Here is a 23,612-nt window from a genome sequence, read left to right on the forward strand (position 1 = left end):
GCTCCCAGTGGGTGTGAGTGCCCCCGCCCCCTCACCGTGTCGGTTGTGGGAGCCCATAAAACCCTCCCGCCATATGGGACTAACACCACAATCAGCTGCTATAAAGATGGTTACAGCCACAGAAGGAGTGTTCACGTCGCCATCCGGTCGGACTGTTAATCAGCCTGCGAATCCTTACATTACGTCACATTATTCTCCAAGTGAAGAGTGTGAAGAAATATGTGACAGGCCAAATAGCTTAGGCCAAAATTACTAACCAAATTTACTGTAAGATAAAGATTAGACAGAAGCAAGCATGAACCAGAAGATAAATGTAACAAACATGGTACCTTATCCCACTCGTTCCGAAGTCTTAGCAGTTCTCTTTAGTAACTTGATTATGAGTTGTGATGGAAAGCTTTAACTGAGGAATGAAAATGAGACCTTGCAGACTCTTGTCAGTTCTTAATTGGTATAAATGAAATAGGAAACTGAGGACCTTGAGGCATCAGTCTCTTTGCTTACCTCCAAACTCACACAATGAAGGTAATAATGCCACCCTTCCCAATTCATTAACAGCAACAACAATTTGCATTTATATAGCGCCTTTAATGTAGTAAAACGTCCCAAGGCGCATAATCAAAACTGACCACCTTTGAAATACAGCTTGCAGTGGCAGAGCAGAGACACAAGGAATCCACAGGTGTAAACAACTTCAACCCAGCACTGAGCTTCGCCGGAAACGTTATGATTTGTTTAGAATCATATCCATCGTCAATTTGTTTATGCGTTTGCCCCTTATGACTGAGAATTAAATCATATCTTTTTAACATTGCAGTTAACTGGACCAAACTGTAATTATATACAGTACTCCCAGGGGTATGCATCATGATTCGCCAGCTGGCTCTCGAGCCAGGACAAGGGAGCCGCGGTCACAGCCGCTTTCAGACATTTTCCATTTTAAACATTCCAGTGCCCAGACCAAGTTACAAATTCAACAAAAACAAAGACTGGGTTGGTCTTAGGATCTGTCACAGGGACAAACACTTCAATTTAAAAGTTGCAAATTTATTGCTCTACAAAATAATAAACTATGCATTAAATCTTATAATTAATTCTTACAATAGACGATAACCATGTTGTTAAGCTCATTCATTTTTATGTTTTGTACTTTGCTCTCTGAGAGAATGAATATTCCTTTAACAGTTTTAAATCATGTATCAGTACTGCATACAGTGTATGATAGCTAGTCATTCTTTCCTTAGAAACACCTCTGTATCTTTTTCTAGGTTTTTGGGTACAGGGTATGGGGGCAAGTCTATCTGCAGCAACTGCAGAGGAACCTCCCTGCTATCAGCCACTGGGAAAGTCGTCACGAGAGTCCTCCTCAACCATCTTCTTCCCGTGGCCGAGGAGCTCCTCCCGGAGTCACAATGCGGATTTCGTCCCCTATGGGGCAAAACGGACATGATTTTTGCAGCGCACTAGCTACAGGAAAAATGCAGGGAACAGCACCAGCCCTTACAAAGGCCTTTGACACTGTCAACCGCGAGGGGTCTATGGAGCGTCTTCCTCCGTTTCGGACACCCCCAAAAGTTCGTCACCATCCTCCACGACGACGTGATCCTTACCAACGGATCCATCACAGACCCAATCCACGTTCCAGACCGGGGTCAAACAGGGCTGCGTCTTTGCCCCAACCCTCTTCTCAATCTTTCTCACCGCCATGCCCCATCTCACAGTCAACAAGCTCCCCGCTGGAGTGGAACTAAACTACAGAACTCGTGGGAACCTGTTCAACCTGCACCATTTCCAGGCCACGTCCAAGACCACCCAAACTCTGTCGTCGAGCTACAGTCGGCGGACAACGCCTGCGTCTGCGCACATACAGAGGCTGAACTCCAGGACATAGTCGATGTATTTACTGAGGCATACAAAAGCACGGGCCTTATGCTAAACATCCGTAAGACAAAGGTCCTCCACCAACCTCTCCTCACCGCACAGCACTGCCCCCCAATCATCAAGATCCACGGCGCGGCCCTGGACACCGTGGACCACTTCCCATATCTCGGGAGTCTCCTATCAACAAGAGAAGGCATCCTCGACGAAATCCAACACCGCTTCCAGTGCGTCAGTGCAGCCTTTGGCCACTTGAGGAAAAGAGTGTTTGAAGACCAGGCCCCCAAAACTGCCACCCAGCTCATGGTCTACAGGGCTCCTGTATGGCTCAGAGGCATGGGCCATGTACAGCAGACACCACAAGTGGCTGGAGAAATATCATCAACGATGTCTCCGCAAGATCCTACAAATCCCCTGGGAGGACAGACGCACCAACATTAGCGTCCTCGACCAGACCAACATCCCCAGCATTGAAGCACTGACCACACTCAATCAGCTCCACTGGGCAGGCCACATAGTTTGCATTCCAGACACAAGACTCCCAAAGCTCTACTTAGAGCTACTTCACGGCAAACGAACCAAAGGTGGGCAGTGGAAACGCTACAAGAACACCCTCAAAGCCTCCCTGATAAAGTGCAACATCCCCACTGACACCTGGGAGTCCATGGCCCAAGACCGCCCGAAGTGAAGGAAGTGTATCCGAGAGGGCGCTGAGCACCTCGAGTCTCAATGCCAAGAGCATGCAGAAATCAAGCGCAGGCAGCGGAAAGAGCATGCGGCAAACCAGTCCCACCCACCCCTTCCCTCAACGACTATCCGTCCCACCTGTGACAGTGTCTGTGGCGCTCATATTGGACTGTTCAGCCACCAAAGAACTCACTTCAGGAGTGGAAACAAGTCTTCTCGATTCAGAGGGACTGCCTGTGATGATGATGATGTTACCTGTCCAATACTGGAATGTAAACACAGTTACAGCTAGTGAATGCTATAAACTGCTGATATACATAGGGATATGTTACTAACCTTTGGTTTGGTGATATTCAGTTCCTTCACCATTTCAATGTAGTGCCTCTTCCAGATTCTTTGCTCGTAAGGAGTTGGTGAGAAGCTGATGTACCAGCCCAGTCTCAGGCATTTGGGCATCCAGAGTTGGTCCAGTTCAGTCAAATCCTTCCAGTGCCAGCTTACCTATGATATAGTAGAAAGGACACAGCTTATTTTCAGCAAGATCTGAGGAGCAGCAATATTAACAACATATACATGTAAGTCTGTGGCCCGAATTTTCCGGCGGCCGTGCATACAGGTTTGGAGGTGGATTGGCAGTAAAATTTGCAGAAGATGGGAGCGGGTTGGGAATGCACCATGATACCGCCTACTCGTGCTTTTAACTCGGGCACGTTTGCCAGCACTCCACAGATCTGAACGGCAGAGGCCGGCGACCTAATTATCTCATTAACTCCTTGTTGTGAGACCCTGTACAGGGATTTTAGGCAGACCTTTTGAATTTCATTGGATGACCACGGGAATCACGTAGCTCGGGAACCACGTCTGTCAACCTGAGGCAGAGATCAGTGTCCATTGATCGATGTCATTAATGCAGAGCATGGAAATCCCAATAAATACTCCCACGTGCCACCTGATTACTTGCCCAAGGGAAAGGCCCTTGTTGACTCCATTTTGCGCACAGATTTAGATGTCTATAGTTTGCACGTCTTTTCTGCAACCTCGGAAGCCAGTCTCACCACATTGCTCGTAACTATCACACCATTGACAGATTGCTGCTTTGATCTCCACTTGGCCTGCATGCATGGATGCTGCTTATAGTGCCTCACCTTGGTCCTCGGAATCGGACCAGGATGAGCCTCAACACCAGCAGCAACAAACACACCAACTTTCTCCTCAACAACCTGATGCTCCGCAGGACAGCAGGCATCAGCGCAGCGCTGCACCACGCTGGAGGCGATACCCCCAACTCAGGGTATACAGACTGAGCAGCAGTGCTGAAGGAGGCACAGGCTATCACACCAGGTCGTCGCAGACATTTGGAGCAAGACCTGCAGCCCAGAGGAGATGGTGGGTACACCTTGCCGGTGGATGTCAAAGTCACCAGCGCACTCAACCTCTTCACCTCAGGCCCCTTCCAGGGAACTGCAACAGACATTTGCAGCATCTCGCAGTAGGCCGCCCACAGATGCATCACTCAGGTCACCGATGCCACGTTTGACAAGCCAGCTACTTATGTTAACTTTGCCACTGATGAAGCCAATGTTACTGAGTGGACGCTCAGCCTTGCCACTCTGGCTGGCTTCCCATGGGTGCAGGGCTTCATCGACTGCACACATGTGGCCATAAGGACACCACCACATCACCCAGGAGTGTTTGTGAACCGCAAGTGTTTCCACTTCCTCAATGTGCAGCTGGTCTGCAACCATCGGAAGATCATCATGCATGTGTGCTCCAAATTCCCTGGCAGCTGCCATGACTTTTTCATCCTGCGGCAGTCCATCCCCCTTAGCTCCTCCAAACACACTTACCGGCTGGCTGTTTGGAGACTAGGGCTATCCACTGAAGACATGGCTCATGCTATCCTTGAGGAGGCCAAGCAATGAGGCTCAGGAGTGCTATATTGAAAGTCATATGTCAACCAAATGTGTCATAGAGCAAACAGTAGGCTTGCTGAAGATATACTTCAAATGCCTTGACAGATCTGGAGGAGTCCTTCAGTAGGCACCAGCCAGGGTCTCCAGAATTGTCACTGTCTGCTGCGCGCTGCAGAACATGGTGCAACAGTGAGGATTACAGCTGCATGAGGAGCAAGGCCTCTTCAGAGGAGCATCAGCTGGAAGACGAGGAGGAGTAGGAGTAGGAGGAACCTGAGGTTCATATGCCAGCAGCACCGGAGCACATTTCTGCCAGGGATGGCTTCATCATGGCCAGATTTACTTAATTTCCTGCATTACACCCATATGGCTGCCACATGCTGTGCCAGGTTTCCCCCTGCAACAACACCATAAAGCATCCCTACAATGACCAAGCCATTCCTTTCACACTGACCCCATTGCTGAAGGTAACGTTATGTCTCACCATTCAGTCCAACTCACTTCCAAAGTAGCAGACAAAAATGTGCTTGAACGGAAAGTAGTGAAAATAAATAGTTTTATATGTGTCGTAACAGTATCAGAAACGTAACAATAACACTCCTTTAAACACCCATGTGCTTACCCTTGCGTATCTACTTGCATGTCATTTTTGTTTACGCATGGTTCTACAAGGTACAACCCCTGTGGCTTCAGCAGAAGTTGAGGCAGCCTGCTGCCTAGATGCTTTTGGAGGACATCCTCTGGGTTTTGGAGCCTCTGTTGGGCTCACCTGCTGCTCCTGAGACTGCAGGGGCAGACTTGGCCATCGCGATCCGAGGAGGCATCTGGGGCTCTGACTGAAGAGGGGCAACAGGGGAGAAGTGTGTGTGCTTTGAGAGGAGCCCCCACTTCCAAGTCCCTTCTCACCATCATTCCTCTCATGGAACACCCGCACTTCCCTGCTAGCAAGGAGCTGGAGAGCACCTTGCTGCACAGCAGTGGGGCCATGAGAACCCAAGTCTACATTTACATCCCTCCTCGAGAGGCGGTCTATGAGCCTCTGCCGTCTGTTGTCCATAGACAGCATGTGCTCATCTGAGTGGTGCATTAGCTGCTCCGTGCAGGTGGCCATCCTTTCCAATAGAAGAGCATACCGTCCCCATCGCCTGCGACATGGTGGTGCTCATCTTGAAGATGGACTCCGCCATTTTCTGCACATTTGCAGAAAAGCAGCCGCAAAACCTGACAGAGCCTCCTGCACCTCCAGGATCACCCTCTTTCTCGATGGCCCCCGAGGCTCAGCATCTGCATGCATGCTGAGCAGAGCTGGGAGCGTCCTGCGACCCCCCCCCGGTGAGGAGTCTTCACTGCTGTCCCTGTCTCCACCATCTGCTCTTGCTCACTTGTGACTTGTGAGACACCAAGTGACAACACTACTCTATCTTTCATAGGACGCACAGAGGTGTGTGTATCTGCGCTGGTGCTAGGTGTGCTTAGATCTGGTTACGGTGCACCCTCAGAGGCTGCAGGCTGCTCTGAGGAGTCATCTTCCTCCTTTGGCTGGACATGGGGGGTGCTCTTCATGAACATGTGGGAGAGTTAGGAGATGATTTAGAAATGTTATATTAAGAATGGGTAACAATACCATTATGCACATGATGAACATTCACTGGCTGCTGACATCAGTCACCATATGAGTGACTATGATACGCCATGTGGCTGTATGAGATGTAATTCGACAGGTTGCTGGGAGGTCCCCCTCTCTCCGACTCCCACTGCCAGTAGCTCCGCAACATTTGACACCTCCAGGGTGACCTCCTCTGCTAGAGTTAAAGTGGTGAAGGATAGAGGGCCACCTCCGGTTCTCTCCCTCTCCCTGTTATTGTTCGCTCGTTTTTCCTGCAAGGAGGAAAAGAAGAGAAGTTTGAGTGAGAGTGATGGCATGAGTATAAGGAATGTAGAGGGTGAGCATAAGTAGAGGGTGAGCATCTGTAGAGGGTGAGCATAAGGGAGTGTGGTGCCAATGCCAAAGTGCCAATGCAAATGGCCTCCTTGTGTGGTGTTACTTGGTATAATTGTATTAGGTTGAGGGTGAGTGTGAGGAGTGATTAGTCAAAGGAGAATGTGAGTATGTACATAGAGAAGGATGGGTGGTCGTGCAAGGTATGTTGATGTGAGTAATAATGTGCAGGAGCAGGCAGAGTGATGGGGATGGGTGACAGGTACACCAGGATGAAGGTGAGTGTGGCTTTTCACTCACCTTTCCTCATCTCATGAAATCATTAAGTACTTCTGGCACTGGACCCAGGTCCGCCTCACCACATCCCTGTTGATCACCTCCTCAGCTATTTGGAGCCAGGGTCTTTTTGTCTCTTGGGGAGGTCTCTTCCACCCATCAGCAGAGAAGAGGACCTCCCTGCGTGCTCTGACTCCCTCCACAAGAATATGTAGGGAGTCATCTGCAAACTCTTATCTTTGTGAAGTTATGTTTTGAAGTGTAAACAGTAAGAAGATCCTGCAATATCCTCCCTGCATACTCCTAGATGAAGCTTTAAATGCTGGAAATGAGTCATTGATGACGTCATTAGACCCACACCATTTAATAGGGCTGGGAAACGCGTATGTCTGCCTTAATAGGCGCCATTAACTGAAGTCGCAGTGAGGAGAGGGATCATCTGAACACCTGCCACGCAGCCCACACGCACCTGACCTGAATCAGTAAGGAAAATTCCGACCTGTGAGTTCATCAGTCCCAATGTGTGGAAGAAGCCACAAGCAGCCTACACCGCAAAACAGTTCCACAGGACAGCAAGTCCCTGTGCGTCTGGGGCCACTTTGCACTGCACTCACATTACATTAAAGGAATGTCACTGTAACAGAACAGGTGTCAACTGTGGCTCAGTTGGTAGAGCTCTCACCTCTGCGTCAATAGGTTTGAGTTCAACTCCCATTGCAGAGACTTGGGTTGACATTCCCAATGCAGTACTGAGGGAGCGCTACACTGTTGGAGGGGCCGTCTTTTGGATGAGGCGTTAAACCAAGGCTCCAGCTACTCTCTCAGGTACACTATTTGAAGAAGAGCAGGAGAGTTCTCCCTGGTGTCCTGGCCAATATTTGTATTTATACCTCAACAACTAAAAACAGATTATCATTGTCTCATTGATGTTTGTGAGACCTTACTTGTGTGCAAATTGGCAGCCTCGTTTCGCTGCATCACAACAGTGATAACACTTCAAAAAGTAATTCATTTGCTGTAAAGGGCAGTGACAGATGCGGTATAAAGGTGCGATGAATGCCAACATTGCCAGCGACAGCCACACCCGAGAACAAGTTGTCTGAGAGTTCTGAATTTATAGTTTCTGTTCGGCAGATATTCACCACGTTATCTTCATGGAATCATACAGCACAGGAGGCCATTCAGTCCATCGTGCCTGTGCCAGCTCTTCGAAAGAGCGATCCAATTCTTTCTTTCTTTAACTGGTAGAATTAGGCTGTCATCATTTCATCATAGACAGTCCCTCGAAACGAGGATGACTTGCTTCCACGCCAAAAAAGGATGAGTTTGCAGTTGTATCAATGAAGGACCTAATATTCCAGGTCCTGAACTACATCCTGAGGGGCGGAAGATGCCTGTGTGTGGATTTTTTTAACGTGTGGTGGCCGCTGCAAACCAGCCACCACAAGGGCTTGACAGAGATAGGTCTTGGTCCAATGTAAGGGTTATCCAAGACGACTGGAGACCTGATCTGCTGCATGGACCTAGTGTGCACACATATCGCAGTGTGGGCAAGTCCATGCTGTCCCTGGGCCCCTGGCCCCGAACTCACGCCTCTCCTGAGCCCCGATCATATCCCTCCACAGTCTCTTGCCGCTCCTACTGTAACTGCTCACGTTCCCATCACCGATCTGGACCTTGATGACATCACTCTTTGCTGCCGTTGCCCTCCTGCACCAGCTCGCGCTGCTCCCTGAAGTGGTATGCCTCCACGCTGCGCACCTCCGCTCCTTTCATGGCCCCGATCTGCAGAGCGCAGTGTATGAGTCCAGAGTTAGCATGTAAGGTCAGAATGTTGTTCTGACTTCAGGAATAATCAAAATATATTCACATTTTCATCAAATGTTGGACATAATCCTAGACATAAATTTTGGGCTGGATTTTTGGCATGTTGCTGTCTTGGTTTTTGCCCCAGAGGGGTGGCAATGTCCGCAATAAGCTCTTCCGGGCGGGCAGCCTGTTTCCAGTGCCCCGCCGGGGTTTGCAAGGCCAGTTTCAGCGGGGCGCAGAGCATTACCGCCCGGAAGAGGCGAGCCGGTTTGCAACATCGGCTCGATTTTTGGCTCCCGCCCGATCAGTAGCACGCCGTAGAGTTCCGTGCTGGGACCGCCTGTGAAAGCAGGTGGTCCGAGCAGTAGTGGCTGCAGTGAGGTGAGTAATAGCGACCTTAAGTAAGTGTGATTGTTTTTTTTTCCGATTTATGTTGCGGTGGCGTGAGTTATTTATTGGGAATGTTTTTGGGTTTTTTTTCTCCCCAAGCCTCCCTTAAAGCGCTCCAAGGCCGGCTGTTCAGCTCGTGATTTTCGCATGCTCAGCCGGCCTAGTGCCCTAAGAGAGGTGTGTAATGCCTCCCATAGTTCTCCGCCCCACACTCAGGGCCCTGCTGCCGAATTTTGCTGACTGAAGCGCAAACTGTTCTCGGGCGCAAACTTAACTGCCCTGCCGCCATTACTGCCCCGAAACAAGCACAGCCGAAAATCCAGCCCAATGGCCCTGAAGATGGCCCCTTGGAGCTGCTCCCGCTCCACACCATTGCAGGAATCCCTACCACTTGGTTTGTGTGATGATACATGATCGAGGTTACCTCAACTGGATCAAGCTACACAGATAGTACAGTAAGTACGAGAACATTCTCCCATTCTGCACCCGTCCGCTCCACAAACTATTAGTTTGCTTAACTAGTTTTACCGTTAAAAGGAACGAATGAGAGATTTTTTTTTTGTGAAAACCATCTGTCTTGATGTTACCTGTGCGCAGCGGCAAAGGCTCCTTGGGTCCAAGAAGGAGAAGATGTACAAAGCCAGCACTCTGGGAAGGAAACAAGTGAAGTCCAGAGCTTCCGCAGGAACTCTGCTACGCAAATGTTGCTCACAGAATTTCAACTGAGAGACAGAACATCTTTCAAACAGGTTTTGAAGAATCTTGCGACGCTGTGAGTCAGTCCACTTGTCAAACTGAATGAGGAAGTGAGGGAAATTGAAAACACAGTCAGTCCCATTCATCAGTTTTCCCTAATGATGCCATCCACATTGCTGTCGCCAAAATATCTATTATATATTAAAAATAGTGAGCCATCACTCTCCCCCTCCCCTCCCACCCTATCCTTCCACTCCCCCCTCCAACCCTCCTCTTCCTCTTCACACTTCTCCTCTCAACTTCCAATCTTCTCCATCCCTTTTATCATCCAGCTTTCCCCTCCCCTCCCTTCTCCCCTTCTCCTCACTCTCCTGTACCCCTGATTTCCCTTAATCCTCCTCTCAATCCCATTGCATCCCTTCCCTCTACCTCCTCCTCACCATCCCCTCCAACCTCTCCACCTCCTTTCCTCATTTCCCCCTCTGCTCTTTTCCTTGACCCCTCCTTGCCTCTCCCCAGTATCCTCCCCATCCTCACTCACTCCACTCCTCTCTACTTTCCCCTCCCCTCTTCTTCTCTCCTCCACACTCCTCTTCTCTGTCCTGATCTTTTACTCCTCTGCTACTCTTGTGTACAATGCCACAGAGATCAACTAGTAACTTTTTTAAGATAAAATAATTGGGAAATAATTATAAATGCAATCATAATTTGATATTGGCTCCAAAACTCGCTCTGGAAACTAATTCTTGTGAGTTAATAGTTTTTTTTGTTTGTTAATTTTCAGTTTTGTAGATAAGCCTTCTTACCCCTTCCTCCTCCTGCTCTCCATGTAATGCATAACCTGCAGCTGAGAGGAAGGGTTAGCATGAAAGAGGCCATTCAGAGGTGTGTGCCGTTACGAATACATTCACTTAATTGGCAATCAACAACATGCACATCTATGAGAAGATTAAAAAAGACAAAGCATAACAATCATGAGGGTTCACTCGGCAGAGAAATACACCATGTGCTGTAGTACTGAGCCATGGTGACAAAGAAAGTCCCAATTTTGATCCCTGGTCTAAATCGAGTTAGTGAAGTTCTGCTGGAACGCTGTGGGTTGCTGCAGTTGGTTTCAGTGTCCCGGGTGAGGAAGTGGAGAAAGAATGACTGAGTTTACTTGTGGCAGTCGCTACCTGCTGGGTACTGAGTCGCACTGCCTAACAGACCTCCAACACTCACTACCCAGCGCACCCAGCCATTTGGGAGAGGTACATGAGGAATACATCTGCTTTTGGAACCATAGCCCAGCTTGAGTCAATGCCTGCGGGAGAGGAGGAGGAGGTAAAGGGAAACCACAGTTCTACATCACATTGAAGGGCATAAAGAGAAAGGACATTCTGAGGGGTGTGTCGTACAACATTGCTAGATCTTCAATAAAAATAGAAATGCATCTCGCGAAAGCCAAATGTGTGTTTTATGCTGGCCAAGGATATTCAATCAATTCATCAGCTAGGGTTTTAGTCCATACCCATTTTAATAGCTTTTTATTGCTGCACCACATACTGGGAAAACAGGTATTAGGATCTTCTACCGAGCTTGTACAATTAGATACAATGAACTGGCTCAGACTTGTAATATCACCTGGGGGGGGGGGGGGGGGAGGGGCTTACATATGTGTCAGGATCAGCTCCAATGCAGCCAATACTGAGCAAATCAAAACCCCAGCAAACCCCACATTCAATGCCCAGTCTGGGCTGAGTTAAACTATCTCAGCACAGGGCATGACAAGTGTGCTACAAATGTGACTGGTGACCCAAGAATAGGAAGGGAGGGGAATCAGTCAGGGTTCACTCTGCTGAATCTTACTGACCCTAGATGGAGAATGTATCTGTCTGGATGTGGTGACTGGCCATGACTGTGAGCCCCCACCCCCTTCCCCAAAGTTGAATGGCCCACCAACAATCAATGCTCAGACTCACGCATGAAAATAGCCATTTGGCTGAGGGCCACTGTCAACCCATGGAAAAGCACCCCAGTGTGATTCAGCTCCAGGAAAGCCCTTACTAGACCTAACTCTTCCAAAACACCCACCACTTGCTCCCACAACTTCTTCCTAACCCAGCTCTTGACCACTCACCTATATTTGAGTCAGCCGTGGCACAGTTGGTAGTACTCTCGCCTCCGATTCAGAAGGCTGTGGGTTCAAGTCCCACTCCAGAAACATCAGCACAAAATCTAGCCTCACACTACTGAGGGAGTGTTGCATTGTTGGAGCTGCCATCTTTTGGATGAGACGTTAAAACAAAGCCCCGCTTGCTCTCTCAGCACGTAAAAGATCCCATGGCACTATTTTTGATCCAAGGGAAAGTGGTAAGTTTGATCCAAAATTGGCTCAGTGGCAAGAAGCAAAGGGTAATGGACGCTGGGTGTTTTTGAGATTGGAAGGCTGTTTCCAGTGGGGTTCTGCAGGTCCCTTGCTTTTTGTGGTATGCATCAATGATTTAGACTTCAATATACAAATATATGAACATAAGAAATAGGAGTAGGTGTAGGCCATTCGGCCCCTCGAGCCAGCTCCACCATTTTATATGATCATGACTGATCTTCTAGCTCAACTCCACTTTCCTGTACTTTCCCAAAGCCTTTGAAGCCCTAGATATCCAAAAATCTATCGATCTCTGTCTCAAATATATTCAATGATTGAGCCTCCATAGCCCTTCAAGGTAGAGAAGTCCAAAGATTCACCATCCTCTGAGTGAAGACATTTCTCCTCATCTCAGCCCCATATTCTGAGGGTGTGATGCCTGGTTCTAGACTTCCTAGCCAGGGGAAACATCCTCCCTGAATCTTGTTATGCTGTCCAGCTCTGTAAGAATTTTGTATGTTTCAATGAGATCACCTCTCATTCTTCTCAACTCTAGAGAATATTGGCCTAGTCTGCTCAATCTCTCCTCATAAGACAATCCCCCCATCCCAGAAATTAGTCTGGTGAACCTTCGTTGTACTTCCTCTATGGCAAATATATCCTTCCTTAGGTAAGGAGACCAAAACTGTACACAATACTCCAGGTGTGGTCTCACCAGGGCCCTACATAATTGTAGTATGATGTCTTTATTCTTATACTTAAATCCTTTTGTAATAAAGACCAACATACCATTTGATTTCTTAATTGTTTGCTGTACTTGCATGTTAACTTTCAGTGATTCGTGTACAAGGACAACCAGGTCCCTCTGAACACAAACACTTCCCAATCTCTCACCATTTAAAAATACTCTGCTTTCCTATTTTTCCTACCAAAGTGAGTAACTTCACATTTCTCCACATTATATTCCATTTGCCACGTTCTTGTCCATTCACTTAGCCTGTCTATATCCCCTTGAAGCCTTTTGCATCATCCTCACAACTTACATTCCCACCTAGCTTTGTATCATCAACAACGTTGGATATATTACATTTAGTCCCCTCATCCAAATCAATGATATAGATTGTGAATAGCTGGGGCCCATGCACTGATGCTTGCGGCACACCACTAGTCACAGAGTGCCAATCCGAAAATGACCCGTTTATTTCTATTCTTCGTTTTCTGTCCGTTAACCAATCCTCAATCCATGTTAATATATTACTCCAAATCCCATGAACCCTAATTTTGTTTAATAACCTTTTTGTGTGACACCGTATGGAATGCCTTCTGAAAATCCAAATACACCACATCAACTGGTTTCTGCTAGTTACAACCTCAAAAAACTCAAACAGATTTGTCAAACATGATTTCCTTTCATAAATCCACATTGACTCTGCCCAATCCTATTATTACTTTCTAAGTGGCCTGTTACCACGTCCTTAATAATAGATTCTAGCATTTCCCTGCTACTGATGTCAGGCTAACTGGTCTGTAGTTCCCCGTTTTCGCTCTCCCTCCTTTCTTAAATAGTGGAGAAACATTTGCTACCTTGTAATCCGCAGTAACCGTTCTACAATCTATGGAATTTTGGAAGATGACAACCAATACATCTGCTATCTCTACAGCCACCTCTTTTAAAACCCTAGGATGTAGGCCATCACATCCAGGAGATTTATTGGCTTACATAGAAACATAGAAACATAGAAAATAGGTGCAGGAGTAGGCCATTCGGCCCTTCTAGCCTGCACCGCCATTCAATGAGTTCATGGCTGAACATGCAACTTCAGTACCCCATTTCAGTCCCATTAAGTTCTCCAATACTATTTTTTTACTAATACTTGTTTCTTTCAGTTCCTCATTCTTGCCAGACCCTTGGTTCTCCACTATTTCCAGGAAGGTTTTTGCTTCTTCTTCCTTGAAGACAGACACAAATGTCGCGATTCCGCCTACTGAGTCAAGTCCTGTAGTGGGATCCGAAGCCACTGCTGGCTCATGCCCGCTCTGTAGAAGTGATTTTGGGTTGATGGCACTTGTTAAACTCGCCCAACAAGGTTAACGGCCAATTAAACGGAAGCAGGCCTGATGGCATCATTTGATGACACGCCATCAGCCGGTTTCCTTAAAAGGACCATACGCAAATTAATTTTGACAGTTGTGTCGTCAGAGTTCTACAGCATTGAGCTGCTGCAAATACTGACAAGCACCGCATAGAGGTGCAGGGCTGCACCCAAGCTCTCTCATGACTCCCTCCATATACTTATGGAGGGAGTCACAACATGCAGGGAGGTCCTCTTTCCTTCCAATGGGTGGAAGAGACCTCCCCAGGAGACCAACGTAGCCTGGTTATACATTGCACAGGAGGGCACAAGCAGGGATGTCATCAGGAGGACCTGGTTGTAGTTGCGCAAACCTTTCAATGATCTCAGTAGATCACAAAACATTGCTGCAAAGCCACACTCAACCTCATCCTACTGTGCTACTCATCACATCCTCATCACTCTGCCTTCTCTACCCTACTCCTACACATCCTTACTCACACCAACTTACCTTGCACCTTCACCCCTACTCTCTCTCTCCCTCTATCTAAATTATCACATCCCATCTCACAAGCCACCCCTCACACTTACCCTCATTCTAGTGCAAGCAAACCAACTAACAACACACAAGGGTAGGCACTTGGGTGTTTTCACCAATGTTCATGTAAAGTTTCTGTTACTGTGCTGTCAAACATTGAAACCTTTATTTTCAACACTTTGTCTTCATGGACAGATTTTGGCAGTGGCTTAGTTAGTTGCAGTGAATAGTGAGACATAACAGTACCCTGCCCCACAATGGCAATGAGTGTGAAAGGAATGTCTTGGGCATTGTCGAGATGCTTTACGGTGTTGGTGTGGGGTGGTGCCAACCTGGCGCATCAAGTGATGTAAATCTGGCCATGGGGAGGTCATCCCTGGCGTTCCGGGCAGCAATGTGTACTGATGCTCTGTGTGCTGTGCAGCATCAGTTGATTACGAATAAGGTTGGTGTTGTTGTTGGTGCTGCTGGTGTTGGGAGTGATCTTGGTGGGTTTCTGAGAACCAAGGTGAGATAGTTTCAAGGGCTAATGCTAATATAATAGATGACAGGTGAACTTGAGATGACAGAAGCGATCTGTCAATGGTGAGAGAGGTTGTTCCAATGAGGTGACACTGGATAGAGAAATTGCTCCAAAGACTAGCAACCTGCATAAAGGTCAATGTGCCTTACAATTGCAGTAAGCGAGAGGTTCTGATCTTGGAAAGTGAACAGCTGTGAGAAGGGAGCTTACATAACACATTTGCAGCTGTCAGGTAAAGAAATGAATTCATGCTAACACAACTCTCGACGTTTATCCTTAAAATTGTGTTTGATAGCCTCTTAACAAGGTCTTAATCACCTAAATTGCCTTCCCCGCCGCTAAGTGTCGGATCTGTCTGTTGACAGACCCGACACCTGTAAAGTAGTGTTGTGGTGGTTTGACACTGGGGTCCCGACCCGCTGTCAATCATTTCAGATTTGACAGCTAACCTGCCTCTGATCCTGTCCTCTGAATGCCGGCAAAATTCCAGCCAAAGTATTTGTTCAATTTCTCTGTTATTTCCTTATTCCTCATTATTAATTTCTCCTGTCTCAGCCTGTAAGAGACCCACTTTTATTTTCACTAATCTTTTCCTTTTTACAGAAGCTTTTACAGTCTGTTTTTATCTCTCTCCCTAGTTTACTCTCATATTCTATTTTCCTTTCCTCAGGTATACTACTCTTTTTGGTAATATTATAAGCCTCTTCCTTTGATCTAATACTATCTTTAACTTCTCTTGTTAGCCATGGTTGGACCATTTTTCCTGTGGGGTTTTTGTGCCTTAAATGAATGTATGTTTGTTGTAAATGATGTATTAATTCTTTAAATGCTATCCATTGCATGTCTACCATCATACTTTTAATGTAGTTTCCCAATCTATCTTAGCCAACTCGCCTCTCATACCTACCTAGATTACTTTGTTTAGATTTAAGACCCTGGGCTCAATTTTCCCCATTCATTTGCGCCGTTTTTTTGGCATGCACCGTTTTTTTGGCGTATTTATTTTTTTCAAAGATTCCTCCTGCGATCGGCGTAACTGACTTAGTTATGATTTTTCTAGACCAGTTTTTTTTTTTACGTCATATCTGCACCAGTTTTTCAATTGTTCGCAGTCGGCCAACATTTTTCTCTCTTAAGTCGGCGTATCTGGCCATTTCCGAAAAACCTCCTGGTGAGTTAAGAAAACCAGCGCACATTCACAAATCTGCACTGAAAGACACCATTGTTTTTAAATCGAAGATTTTGGAGGGAGTCAAGAACACTGTCAAAATCAATAATAAAGTTAAACATTTTTTTAACCTGTCAATGTAGGTGTAAATTTGTTGGATTTCAGAAGTTCTCTCATTTTTCAAACTCACTCATACGCCACCACCGAACCTCTTGAAGTAGGGCTGGAGAATCGTAGGTTTGGCTGGCAGAATCGGCCCCGCGCCCGGACACAGGGGCTCGGCAACTAAACAAGCCGTGGTGGGGGAGGGAGGAGAGAGAGTGAGGTGCCGATCGGAAGGCTTGGAGCTCGGGGAGGGAGAGAGAGAAGTCATAAGACTCCAATTAGTAAAGGGGGGGGGAGGGGGAAGAGAGAAGTCACATGACCTTTGGGTGTGGTCCATCTATACAGACCTGGGGAGATACAACTGTGAACCTGTGCTGCCTGCTTTCTTGTTATTGTGAGCTTCTTTCAAAGGTTAAATTTAAGTATGGGGGCAATACTGACAATGCCATACCTTGTGCGAGCCTTCTGCATCATGGTGCTACGTAGGAGACAATTGATTCGACTTCATCACATCAGGAACATCAGAGCCCGTAATGTGCTGGGCAGGAGGTCTTACCCACCTTGGGTATAGTGAGACAGGCGTTCCTACCTCCACCTGAGTGATGTAGACTGTGTTAGAAGGCTGCGTTTCTGCAAAAAATTTGTAACTGAGAACTGTGAGTTGGTCAAAGCAGACCTGCAACCTAGAAGCATCAGGAGGACTGCTTTGTCAGTTGAAGTGAAGGTTACAGCTGCACTTTCATTCTATGCCTCCAGATCGTTTCAAGCAGCAATTGGGGATGTGTGCGCCATCTCTCAACGTGCAACACGTCTCCATTTGCCAGGTCACGGCTGCACTGTACGCACATAGGAATTACTTCATAAAGTTCCCCATGATCGCCCAAGCAATCCATGATAGGACTGTGGGCTTCACCAAGATTGCTGGCTTCCCAAGGCACAGGGCTGCATTGATTGTACCCACATCACCTTGCGAGCACCTTTGAATCATTCCGAGATGTACAAGAACAGAAAAGGCTTGCAATCCAGCTCATGTGTGACGACATGCATCATATCATGTCAGTCGATGAAAGATACCTTGGCAGCACCTATGATGCGTACATCCTACGCGACAGCTTTATATATGCCATGCTTCAGCAGCAACAGCCAGAAAGGCAGAGCTGGCTACTGGGAGACAAAGGGTACGGCCTCGCCACCTGGCTCAGGATGCCCCTACGTCTAACCCGGACGGAAGCTGACCATCAATACAACATGTCGCACATTGCGATGCGCAGCATCATTGAGAGGACCATTGGCATATTGAAACAGTGTTTCCAATGCCTGGACCATTCTGGAGGCTACTTGCTGTACTCCCCTGAGATTGTCAGTCAGTTCACTGTTGTATGCTGCATGCTGCATAACTTAGCCATCATGAGGCAACAGCACCTGGTAGTGGAAGACCCGCCTGTGGTGAGAGTGGCTGATGATAATGATGTGGAAGATGCAGGTGACGTGCAGGAGGAGGATGACGATGAGAATGAGGAAGCTATGTGTTGTGTATTGTGCTGGTACATTAAATGTATGATAAGTACAATGGTGCACCACAGAGGGCACTGTGGTGGGAGACCTGAAAGTACCTGCAGGAGGCAGTATAAAAGACTGCCCACCACACCTGTGGAGCAGTGGAGCTGCTCAATAAAGGACTAAGGTCACAGCAGTTAGATCAACACCAGACCGTGTGGAGTCAGTGATTTGTGTGCTACATGCATCACATTGGCGACAAGGAAGCGGACGAACTCCACGCAACCATGGCTACTCTGGGCTCGCTAAAGGATATTACCGTGGGCAATGATTGGGAGGCCTTTACGGAAAGGCTCGAGCACTACTTCACAGTAAACGATCTGACGGAGGATGCGAACGCACTGAGAGAAGCGTAAGGCGAAATTGCTTTCCAGTTGTGGAGATGAGGTTTACTGTCTCGTCAGGGATTTGCTGGCACCCGGGAGCACCAGGGACAAGTCATATGAGGAGCTGACTGAACTCATTCGTGACCAGTTAAAACCGAAGGAGAGCATCTTCATGGCCAGATACAAATTTTACCATCACTGCAGACCTGAGGGCCAGGATGTCACCAAATATGCTGCGGACCTCAGGAGACTTGCAGCGCCGTGTGATTTTGGGGCACACCTTGACGAGGCGCTGCGGGACGTTTTCGTCATGGGGATCGGCCATGAGGGCCTTCTTCACAAGCTGCTAGCCACGGAACCCACAGTCACCCTGACAAAGGCCACCACCATCAGCTGGTCATATATGACCTCGACGTGCGGCACCAAGCAGATGATCCACAAAGTCTCGAACCCGGCAGGCACTGTCCACAGGATAGCGCCCACCACGGACAAAACTGTTGAACTTGGCTCTGCCCGGGGGAGAGCACGGACCTCGGGGTCCTGGAACTCAGAGTCCGCTGAGGGGGGCCAATCAAGCAGCACCATGCTGGCGCTGCAGAGGAAGCCATGGGGCTCACCGGTGCAGGTTTGCGGAGTACACGTGCAATACCTGCTACATTAAAGGCCACCTTCAGCGCATGTGTAAAAGAAATCGGACTCACCATGTGGCTGAGGAGATGGGGGATGATCCACTGTTCAGTGAGGAGCAGGCAGAAGAAGATGAGGTGCTTGGACTGTATACGTGCACCGACGATTCGCCCCCAATGATAATGGAAGTGAAAATTGATGGAGTCCCAGTGAGTATGGAAGTGGATACAGGATCGGGTCGTTGATGAGTCAGAGAACTTTTGATAAACTGTGGGGTAACCCAGCTGCACAGCCCAAGCTGGTCCCGGTCACGGCAAAGCTGCGTACTTACACCAAGGAACTGATACCTGTTCTCGGCAGAGCGGATGTGCAGGTATCTCACGGGGCGAGACGCACGGTTTACCTTTATGGGTCATTGCAGGCGATGGGCCAACACTCCTCGGCAGAAGATGGATGGGAGAGGTCCGTGGGAGCTGGGAAGACTACTTCACTCCTCCACAGACTGCTGCTCCCCGGGTTTCCAAAGGGCAACGCCAACCGAGCTGGAGCTGCAGCAGCGGCCCAGAACTCCTGGCCCCAAGCAATCCTGCAGCCTCAGCCTCCACCCAAGGTTACAGGTGCAGCCCATTGCTGGGGTGCAGGCCGGCGGGGCGCTGCAGTCCATCGGTGGTCGGGCGACCCACGCAGTGGAACAGTCGGGCGGCGGCAGTGGCCGCGATGGTGGCGGCCACGGAGGCAGCGGGAGAGGCGGCCACGGAGGCAGCGGGAGAGGCGGCCACGGCGGGAGCTGTAACAAAACGCCGCGCCGAGTTTGAGAGCGCTGCATCGAATAAGTCCAGCATCAGCGCCAGAGGAAGAGGATCGTAGACAAATGCCTGAAACCTTTCCCCCAAAATTCCCTCTCCCCACCTTCTGTGTTTCCCTTTCCCTCCTTCCGTGTTTCTTCTTCTTCTTTCTAGGCCAGCTGAACACAAGATGGCGGCGCCCAACGGAAGCCTCGTGGGAGCCACAAGATGGCGTCTTAAAAGGGAAACGCTCCCGGGCGTCTTAAAAGGGCCTCACACCACTGCGGTCCCCATATAAAGACTTTTGGACTTTAGTAAGGTTAGAGCGAGCCTAAGTGTGCCATGTGAATGTCGGATGATGGATTTATGACAAGAAATAATATTTTAATGCTGGGTGGTCACTGTGTTTAAAATAATGGACATGAATTGCAAATTTCGACAAGAGTTAATATTTCAATGCTAAATGGTCACTGTGTTTAAATTCAGGGGATTTTAGCAACGGCTTTTTGAACTGGGGGTGGGGGGGGGCAGTGATGTTGTGTATTGTGCCGGTACATTAAATGTATAAGTACAATGGTGCACCAGAGAGGGCACTGTGGTGGGAGACCTGAAAGTACCTGCACGAGGCAGTATAAAAGGCTGCCCACCACACCTGTGGAGCACTCTGGAGCTGTTCAATAAAGGACTAAGTTCACAGCAGTTAGATCAACACCAGACCGTGTGGAGTCAGTGATTTGTGTGCTACATACATCACACTATGCAAGTGCCTGAGGCCGGAGCATGACGGGGGAGGAGGGTGGGCCATTGTGGCCCTTTAACGATTGCTCAATCCTTGCACAAGCAGCTCATCCGTGAAGGCTTTATTGATTGATGCCTGAGGGCCTCAGCGACAACTATTCTACATGGACATGTTTACTGTTTGGAGCTGTTCCGTAATGTTGTGTTGTGTTACTGGAACATGATTCAGTTTTAATGTAAAATATATTTTATTCAAAAATTTACAATGTACTTAACTTAACTTTAATAAAATTATTCTTGTATTAACTTTACTTTAATACCACTCTTTAACATTACTTAAAAACTTTAAGATCACTTATAAACTTGTAAACTTACATAAACTTTTAATTTGAGAACAGTTACAACAGTAACAACAACAATAATAACAACAACAGCAAAGAAAGGCTGCACCCATCGCTCATCCCCCTTATTCCAAGACTGCCCGCTGCGCTTGGTCTTGAACACTCCACCACCCCTGCCCGCAGGCGGTGGCGCAGTGTTTCTGGGCTTGATACCAAGCTTATTCTTTCTAACATCTCGGGTACTGTGCACCTCTTGAGGGTGGGGGGCATCGGCGTCAGGCGGAAAGTTGGGAGGGCCCGGCTTTGGGCTCTTCAAAGGCTGCTGTGGGGATTGGAGTGGGATTGACAGTTGATTCTGTCAATGGGCGCGGGGTCTGGGTGCGTTCCCTTATTACAGCAGCTAACTCCAACATGCCATCACTCATGAGCCCTGACAGTGTCTCAATGACCTTCAACATACCCTCCCTCATGTTGAGCAAAACTGTCTAAACTACCTGCAACATTCCCTCCCCCATGGTCAGTGACGTGGTTTGCACTAACTCTGACATTCCCTCCCTCATGGCCACTACTCCCTCACTGATGGTCCCGGATATCGTTCCCATTTCTCGTGTCATTGCTGTTACTACTCCCGACAGTCCCGCTACCTCATCACTCACCCCACTGATGGTGTCCAGGAGTGATCGGGTAAGGTCAATGCTCTCTGCACTCAATGACATCATCTGAACCACATCTGTTATATCCTGCACCTCGAGAGCGTGGTCGAGCTCTCCTTCCCCTCCTCCCTACGGGTGTGGCGCGCACCCCAACACTGGGACCCGCAACCTGGATGGTGGGGCCCTGGGTGTGCCTCGCTGCACCACACCACTGGCACCGGCAACCTCAGAAGGTGGGGCCCTGGGTGTGCCTCGCTACACCACACCACTGGGACCCGCAACCTCAGAAGGTGTGAAACCATGGAATGTCCCACCAACACTCAAACCACTAGTCACGGAAGGGGCAGTCACCTCCATGAGTGGCACCTCCTCCAAAGTCAGTACAACAGTGGGAACTTCATCCAGCTCCATCCCCTCCCCCTCATGTTCTTGGTCTGGAAGGTTGGATTGGAAGATGTTCTCCTCTTCAAGCTCATTCTCGTCTGAATCTTCTTCTGCATCATCAGGGTTGGCTTCAAGTTCTGCAAAAGATAACAGTCAAATGGCTAGCTTCAGAGGAGGGGGCAGGGTGGGTGGCATGAGTAGGCTCACATTTCGCAGGCAAGGTAACAGGCTGATTTGAAGGACCATGATGAATTTGCAGGACTTACCCTCTCCCTCGAGTGTGGGCCCAGCTTGTGCAGTACTGATTACTTTTTTCCAGGTAGGACCCACCAAAGCAGCGACCTTTTCTTCCAAGGGTGTCAGTGGGTGACGATTTGCCGCGCCTCCTCCTGTTCGAGTTCTTTCCCTTTTATTATGTGCCACCTTCCTCTGCAAAGGTGAAAAGAGAGAGTGTCTTTCTGCTGGGTGGGACATATACAGCTGGTCACATTTACAATTGCAATTCCATTGAATAAATGAAAATATTACACTAACTACTTGACCAAGGTCCTGCCACTTCTTTTTACACTGGCCTCCAGATCTCATGGTGGTCACCATTGCACAGTAGTCTTCTGCAACTTGGTTCCAGCGCTTCTTTATTTATTTGGGTGGAACTTTTAAGTGACCTCTGCTGGTGTCCAGCTCCTGCCATCTGTTCTCAATCACATTAACTAGTGCCTCCACTTCTTCCTGTAAGAAATTCTTGGTCCTTGCACTGCGTTGCGTCTTGTATTGCTGAAGCTGCGATTTTTCCAACGCTCTCACACAGCACTCCTTCTCACACACATGCTAAATCCGAGCTGTACTGAGCACGAGTGTCCATTGGAACGACATCAAAAACATTTTTTTAAAATTCCGCGCATGCGCAGAAGGAGCAGCTTCACTTTTTGGCGCAGACAGCAGGCTCCATCCACCTGAGGTGACGGGACACGCTGCACGGTGCCAAATTCAAATTACACATCGGAGAAACTTTGGCAAAATATTTCTGGCACATTTCTGGCCTAGAAAAACGGGCGTAACTCTGGCAATACGCCAGAAAACGGCTTGGGGAAAATCGAGGCCCCTAGTTTTGGATTTAACTAAATCACTTTCAATCTCAATATAAAATTCTATCATATTATGGTCACTCTTCCCTAAAGGCTCCTTTAACCTCAAGGTACTCATTGCACAATACTAGATGTAAAATAGCCTGTTCCCTAGTTGGTTTTTCAATATGCTGATCTAGAAAAGTATCTTGTATACATTCTTTGAATTCGTCCTCCACACTAGTACTGCAAATTTGATTTGCCCAGTCTATATGTAAACCAAAGTGCCCCATGATAACTGTATTACCCTTGTTATATGCGCCTCTAATTTCCTGATTTATACTCTGCCCTACATTACAACTACTGTTTGGGGGCCTATAAACAACTCCCACCAATGTTTTCTGCCCCTTGTTGTTTCCAAACTGATTCTAGTTCTTGATTTTTGGAACGAAGATCCTTTCTCTATACTGTCTTTATCCCATCCTTTACTATTAGGGCTACCCCTCCTCCTTTTTCATTTTGCGTATCTCTTCTAAAAGTTAAATATTTAGTTCCCAACCTTTTCAACCACGTCTCCATAATGGCTATTAGATCAAATCTATTCATTTCTATCTGCGCTATTAATTAATCTATTTTGTTGCGAATGCTTTGCGCAGTCAAATATAGTGTCTTTAGCTTAGATGTTTTTCTATTTTTCCCTGATGTCATCTTGATGCCCTATTACCTTTGTTACTCTCTCTGTCCCTTCCTGACACACTCTGCTTATTTTTACCCAAAACTCTGCTCTGTTCTAGAG

At 47.9% G+C, this 23,612-nt stretch overlaps 1 protein-coding gene across 3 annotated transcripts in view; it reads right to left on the reverse strand.

The window, feature by feature from the left end:
- Window positions 1-23,612, reverse strand: part of fbxo16 (F-box protein 16) — a 65,848-nt gene that overhangs the window by 17,728 nt on the left and 24,508 nt on the right. For all 3 annotated transcript variants that reach the window (XM_070884788.1, XM_070884789.1, XM_070884790.1), the window contains exons 4-5: window positions 9,480-9,686; window positions 2,902-3,066 (exon numbers count right to left, since the gene is read on the reverse strand). In XM_070884788.1, the coding sequence (XP_070740889.1) occupies window positions 2,902-3,066; window positions 9,480-9,686 (372 nt within the window). The remainder of the gene's footprint in view (window positions 1-2,901; window positions 3,067-9,479; window positions 9,687-23,612) is intronic.

This window comes from Pristiophorus japonicus, chromosome 7 (assembly GCF_044704955.1).
Source record: "Pristiophorus japonicus isolate sPriJap1 chromosome 7, sPriJap1.hap1, whole genome shotgun sequence".
Classification (NCBI taxonomy): Eukaryota; Metazoa; Chordata; class Chondrichthyes; family Pristiophoridae; genus Pristiophorus; species Pristiophorus japonicus.